General features: G+C 32.1%; 1 protein-coding gene across 1 annotated transcript in view; it reads left to right on the top strand.

Annotated features, from left to right (window-relative positions):
* The window catches only part of LOC106867588 (calcitonin gene-related peptide type 1 receptor-like), a 191,784-nt gene that overhangs the window by 126,904 nt on the left and 57,266 nt on the right, over positions 1 to 7,614 (top strand). Inside the window, exon 9 of the mRNA XM_052969857.1 lies at positions 5,490 to 5,569. Coding sequence (XP_052825817.1) covers positions 5,490 to 5,569 — 80 coding nt within the window. The remainder of the gene's footprint in view (positions 1 to 5,489; positions 5,570 to 7,614) is intronic.

Below are 7,614 nucleotides of genomic sequence, written 5' to 3'. Positions count from 1 at the left end.
ATAGAGAGAGAGAGAGAGAGAGCAATTTGAAGCTGGAAAGATGAAATAATAAATCACTATTCAATTTTTTAAATACTTAGGGTTATCAATAACCATTGAAAATGATCGTATAGTAGTGAATTTCTTAGGTGTAACACTTCGCCTTAATACAGAAATGTTGGAACCCTTCAACATATCCAGTGAAAAATTTTAAATGTGTTACCAAAACTCGAATCATCCACAGTTCATGCTAAAAAGCTTATTAAAAAAGCATGACAGATAGAATTTCAAAACTATCTGCGAATGATACAATATTCAATGCACACACAGAGAACTATAACATGGCGCTAGCTACGACCGGGTATAAAGTCAAAATTAAATATTCTCCTAATAATGAACTAATCAATGAATATAAAATTGGATATAGTTCTAAAAGAGAAAATTATATGGGTAAGCACACTGAGAAACTGGATAATAATATAAGGAGTAAGGTCAAAAAGAACGAGGGAAAAACAACGCCAATCAATATGAAGATAAACATCATTTTGGAATGAGGAAAGAGAGAGGGAAATAGCGGTTAAGAATAAAAGCACCAAATTTCATCCGAAAAGAAAATGATAATAGTTACACCAAACCCAATAAAACATCGGATATAGAAGGTATACTATGTTTTAATTCGGTATTTGGATTACAAGTGGAATTGAAAATTGCTTGTGAATTTTTTTCTGCATTCGATAGATATTTTCCAATGTCTAGTCAATAAGATATTTAATCGCAAGAGTGTAAAGTTATCATTTGCTAGAATACTACATACATGGAGTTAATAATCATATGTAAAGTGAGTTAAGGCTAGACTATGAAAACAGGTCTCAGAATGGTGCAGACTTGGTGGCGAGTATAGAAGATAACATCGAGAGGTATGTTAATAATTATTCTGAAAATTCTAATGCAAATAGAAACAACATGTCTGGAAAAAATAACTTAGAAAACAGGAGAGAAATAACAGGAGATAGAATTAAGAAAGAAATACTTAGGAACAATCGAGAAAGCAAAGTATAGAAACTATATCAATATGCACAATGTGAAACAAAATAGTAGTAGGCATGAAATTGGAGGAGGCCAGATAACAAAAAAAAAAAAAGAGAAAAGGAATTAAAAAGTGTCGTTTCAGAAACAAAAATAAATATCCACTTGGGAAATATTGTATGAGAAAGAATATTGTACATTAATATAAAGTGGAGACAAATGAGCATACATACAAATACATAGGTTCAACGAGTGATAACTTCAAATCCGCTCTTGAAACCACGTTGCACACTTTTCTAATAAGTGCAAGAATCAATGCGTCTTGCTCGCGGATCTTGTGTGGAAACTCAAAAGCAAGGGATAAGTTACGTAACAAAGTGTTCGATATTAAGAAACACAAAACCTTGTGCTTGGAAGAAACTCAAGAGTTAATTTTATGTAAGAACAAAACATTCTGAAGCTATTATTACGTGTAAACATATACTAAAGTACTGTCTTATAGGGTTCTAAAAAATAATATAAAAAATTCTAGATAATATTAAAAATGTTTTTATGGAAACACTCAACAGCATGAGCGGATAACGTGTTTCCAGGTTGGAATTCTTATTTTTGTGCATGCTAAAGGAATTTTAATCAGTTGTATAAATCGTGTGATATCCCATAATCGGATGACTCGTCGTAACGAGTAGACATTGTCGTTTGCATGTTCAGCAAAGTTATAGTAAAAGATTATAAATTTATATACGTTGTATAAAAAATTATAATAATTTCTATATGGCGGTTATAATCATCTAAAGAGATGATTTCAAATAACGTGTCGGCATTATCGTGGTTTACATGTGTATACAAACACCAATTAAAATGCGTAGATGACGCATTTTTGATGAGATGAGATTGTATTTACATGGCTGTCAATCAAATTGTAATAAGGTGTATCAGTCTGTTGGTATTTTATAAGCGGTTAACAATTAGTTAACATTGTTCTTTACATGATCAACAAAGTTATTGTAACAATTTATAAAGTTTTAAATTTATTTAAGCCGTAAGGAAAATACTGTAATAATTAATACATGTCAATTATAATCACCTAAGAGAGTGACTAAAAGTAACGATTCAACATTATTATTGTCTATAAGGGTATCAAAAGAATTATGTATGTTAGAACACACAGCAGCTGTTAATACATAGGAGTAATTTGTATAAGTAGATTACAATTAAATGAGCAGACGGCTGTTAATAAGCGAATGAGTAGTGTTGTTTGTATGATTATTAAAATGATTATGAAGATGTGCATATGTCAATTATAATCCCCCAATAATTGTGGCGGTGACGCGAGCCCATTGATAATCAATAATGGTATTAACATCTTTGCTAGAAAGTTAGGAGAAAGCACTTATATCCCGAACCCTGCATATTATCATTATAAAGTTCTCAGAAAGAGGATTGAATGTATTTTCTTCAAGTAAAATTTATAGTATAAGGAGTGTTGGCGATAGATTGGTGGAATGGATAGAAAATGTAGAAGATATAATAGCGATAATAGCTATAAAGGGGCATATATCTCAGTGATAGTTATATAGTATCAAATATAAAATATAATTAATGTAAGTACATATATTGAAGGAAAAATATATAAAATTCATACGAACATAAATAAGTTAATATTTGTTATATTGTAATCGAATATCGAGAAAAATTTCAGTATTTGCTAGAAAGTGCAAGATTGTATGTTTTTGGTAGTGAATAGTTTTGTGTAGTGGGAAACAAGCAATATAGAACATAGCAGTTGGAAGGAGTTGACAGGACATTGAGTTGTGTTGGAAGAATAGAAATTGATGCATATATTAATGGGTGTATTGAATTGTTATTTGTAAGGGTATAAGATAAGTGTTGTTAAAATCAAAAGAAAATATAGTAAATTAAAAATTCATATAAAATATTTGAAAGAAAGCTGGCCTGTAACTTCGAAACTAATAACCAATAGAGTTCATATAGTTCACAGAAAACCAAACTGCCGGAAAGCGTAATAAATATTGTAGATAAGAGATAATTCGAAGAAGCTAACTTGAGTCGTAATAAAATTAACAGTTTTCTAACTTCTGTAATTCTAAGAATCTTTATTTTCCTTTTATTATATTTCCTTTGTTTCAACCTATCGACACACTTTGTCCACTTCTTGGTATAAGTCGTCTTCAGGTTTTGGCTTATTTCTGTTTTTATATATTTATTTTTTTTGACTACCACTATCACCGAAATAAGATTGTTACTATTTTATCTTGTTTCTTAATACTATGAATACCATAAAGTCACCTTGACTTTGTTATAGCTATTATTGTTGGTGCTATTATTGCAGTAATACTTATGTGTTTATGGTTGTGTCCTAAAGAATCTGATAATTTGATTGGTGGAAAGTAATGTAAACCGTATACCCAAAGAATTTAGAAAAATCTAGCAGGATTTAATTGTATCTCACCCGATGAGGCGCCCACACACAGCTGTTGTTGAAGAATATTCAATTATATAGTTATTATAAAGGATAATCTTGTATAATGGTATATGGATATAAACTCTGCAACTTAAAGCGGGTGTGCAGTGCAGAAGCAAATGTTGTGATCTACTATTAAAGCCTGTGATATCTTCCATCTTACTGTTATATTATTCTTATATATATACATGTGTGTGTGTGTGTGTGTGTGTGTGTGTGTGTGTGTATGTGTGTGTGTGTGTGTGTGCATGTATCGCGGGTGATTCATTCCAAAGTATAATTTGTCCAGATAAAGTTGTCGTCACAAAGTAAAAATTAGCTGATTTTCATTTGTAAAAACGGGTTATGTCGTCGTATGTGTTGCAGATCAGATATGAGTCGGCTAGTAATGTGTACAATGGAACTATCCAATCCTAGTCTCTAATCATCAGGGTCTATTAGTCAGTGAAATACTTATATCAGATGGCTATGAACGCACAAGCTCAAGGACTAACTTCAAGTAACTTCACCCCTATGTTGCTGAAAACATGAAAGACATTACTACACTCAGGGAATTAGACCGGATGCGTGTATAAAAGCTTATTGTGTATTTCAAAGTCAAAAAGACTTGCCTCCTTTAAAGCAAATGTAGAGAGCATTCTTCTCGATAGAGCCGTAACCTGGACCTTGCTAAAAGAGCTTTATAATCGCTTTGATGGAGCATAGACTAGGCTTCTCGTGAGAGTTCAACACATCTTGTGTCATAAGAAAGAGATTTATGGATATATTCTACCCATCTCAACTATTTTTGCTCAACATAACATTTAGGAAATTTGTGTGTCATAACTCAACTATATTGATGTCATCTGTAGAGACACAATAAGAAAATGAGGAGACAGATTGCGGTCGCTTTAAGAAGAAAAATGAGCTTGCGTCGATAAATCTGAAGCTGTCAGGCAACTGGAACATATTTGAGTAAAGTTTCTCCAATGGTGGCAATTCTAATCTCTGCATAAGATATATAGCAGGTTGCTTTAATATTTGAAGCATTTTTGTTCGGCAAAATCTGCCTTTACGTGATCATTAACTCAATGATAATGCTCCGCGTTACTTGGATAGATTTCAGATTTTTCATTGCTGGGCTTCCAGACGAAGTGAAACATGGTTATGGCGTTTTCCCTACAATTTGACGTAAATAAGACAGTATTCTATTAAAAATCTCCCTTAAAATTATGCTTGTTCCATACTGTTAAGCTCTATCGATACACCTAGAATAAAATGTTCAAACTAGAGGAATCTAAAGACCTTAAAAGATTCCAGATCCGATCTCGCAAACTTGTTAAAAATGACATGAGCTCAAACAGCAGTAGTTCCTTCCAAATCACCACGAATGAAACCATTTAAGCAATCCGCTAATCCTCATCACTTGCAGGCAAAACAAAGAATAAATAAAATTCTCAATGCGTTTTCTCTACTTCTTACAAGCAATTTCACTAAAACATATATTACTGTAAACGCTGAAAGAAAGCAGCTAGTATACCACTAAAAATTGTCACACATACAAGTGACGTTACCTTAAGGATCACGTAACCATCTTCTACCTTCTACTCAATCCTCGAATGTCGAGTGATCAAAACGCGAACTGGGGATACTTAGCAAGCTCTTCCTTGACACTGTCGGCCAATCACCATATGACTGACACAGTGTAACTACAACAACCACACGATATGTTTTGAGAAATGAGAGTCGACTTCTCAAGTACTTGGTGGCCATATCTTTATACAGAATATATTGTTTGACCGATCACACGCATACATTACGTGTTTGGAACTCCAAATAATGTAGAAGTAAATCAGCAAATATTTTCTAATTAATATAACTTCCTCACCATCTATCAAGTTATCTTTCATCCATTTGTAGACATAATCTTATATATGTTGTGAGTGTCTCTTTGTTATATGTAAGAATGTTTAATTATACTATGTTAACAAAGGTTTTCTGCTTAAAATCTTTTTTCCAGCTGAATGTAGTTTTCCTCTGTCATATCTTGCGGCAACTTTTTAAACTAGAATCTCACCCAAACGATCCAAGCAGCTTAAGGTAAGAAAATTCTAAAACATTATTTTGAGAATATTGGAATGTACATCCTAATGCAAGGAAATAATGGATTATTGGTTAACTGAAAATTTGGTTCATTTCGAGTGGCAAACGTCTTTGCTGTTTGGTGCATAATACATTAAACAGCGGTGGCTTTGTGGTAGTAAATTATAATTGCATACATATTTACATTGTATTACACATGTATTCTCGTTTTCAATATTCTGTAGAATTATACAGCTTCAGCATGAGATTATGTAACGCACACAACATACTTTCTTAAGGAAATTATAACAAAATAAAGGAAACGTATTTCAATCATGAATGTAAACTTTTCCGAGCACCTGGCACTCTCTAGTCATAGCTACAAAACCTTTCATTTAATGACGTCATGAAATGTCCTGTCCTCTTTATCAAAATAAACGATAATATTTCATTGGATGTTCTATCTTCTGAAGATTGGAATAACTATGTTAAAGGAAATCTAAAAGAAAGATTCAGACACATGCAACGGTTAAGATATTTAACAACCTTTCACTGTAAAGTGTCGGAACAGCATGTTTAAATTTTTGTTATGAAAGTAAAATAGGCAGCACTGTTCTTTCTCAGTTTTTCCTAACAATACTGAAATTATATTCTAAATGGAACATCTTAATCAACCAAAGATAAGAATAATCTTGCCCATCTTTATTTCTATACATTTATGGACTAATTCGTGTATAATTTTTCTTACATAATAAAACCATGATTAAAAATAGAACAAGGAGTTTAATTCATTTAATTAAAATTTTATCTTGAAATTCCATCCAAATAAATAATGACGATAGAAGCAAGAGTAGTGCTCTAGCTATTTTTTAGTACCTCCGAAATTGTTGGTAAGAAATTGTCCTTATATTGAAGATCAGGTACAAGTGCTTGAAACAAGATAAGGTGCTGGTCAAAGTGATTTAACTTCTACGCATTATCATTATATTTAATCTTCCTTACAAGCGTCTTCTAATATACAACAACAATAATAATAACAATAACACTAATAATAATTACTGTTATTGTAATTGTTTATGTTGTCAAGGCGGACAAAATGCTTACCAGCGTTCATTCTGGCTTAACGATCTGAATTCAAATTCTGCCGAGGTCTACTTCGATTTCATCCTTTCAGGGTCGATAAAATAAGTATCAGTTAAACACTTGTGTCAATTTAATCGATTAACTGTTCCAATAAAATTGAGGTTTTCTGCCAAAATTTGAAATTATTCTTAAGGCGGTTTACTGGCAGACTCCTTAGCACGCCGGGCAGAATGCTAAGCGGCATTTCGTTTGTCTTTAGGTACTGCATTCAAATGCCGCTGAGGTCAAATTTGCTTCTCATCCTTTTGTGGCTGATAAAATACGTACTCCTTTCTCGAAATCACTGTAATTGTGTCAAAATTTGAAATCATTATTATTATTTAATGTGACAAACTGCCATAATTGGTAGCGTATTAGACAGAAAGACTAGCGGCATTTTTACCAGCTCTTCACGTTCTGGGTTGCAATCCCGATGAAGTCAACTACGTCTTTCATACTTTCGGGTTCGATAAAATAAAGTAATTAAGTACTGGTATCACTGGTGTCGACTATTTCCCTTCGAAATTCCTGGCCTTACGTCTAATCAAAAATAATTATTGGTGGTATTTTAATTGATGTATTTAATTATAAATTGAACTTTCTTATTGACACTCTATAGTTGTAAATAATTAACCACAAAAGTAGTTACCAAAATCATTTCGTGCTATATAAAATTATATACGATGACTTACATATCTATTCTTAATACGTTTCGACATATTCGAGCTGTATATGTCGATCACTGTTGTGATGACAACGACTTATCAAACATACATAGATACAGTTTAAATTATGCCTGGAGAAGGTAGAATGTATAATATATAATCTTTTATGATTATATTGAGTAAAGCTCTAGCGAAACATCTGTCACTAATTTGGACGCCATTTGTGTGTTAATGTTATATATATATATATATATATATATATATATATATATATAT

Source organism: Octopus bimaculoides, chromosome 8 (genome assembly GCF_001194135.2).
Source record: "Octopus bimaculoides isolate UCB-OBI-ISO-001 chromosome 8, ASM119413v2, whole genome shotgun sequence".
Taxonomy (NCBI): Eukaryota; Metazoa; Mollusca; class Cephalopoda; order Octopoda; family Octopodidae; genus Octopus; species Octopus bimaculoides.
Note: the sequence above shows the minus strand (reverse complement) of the source record. Positions and strands in the feature narration are given on the sequence as shown.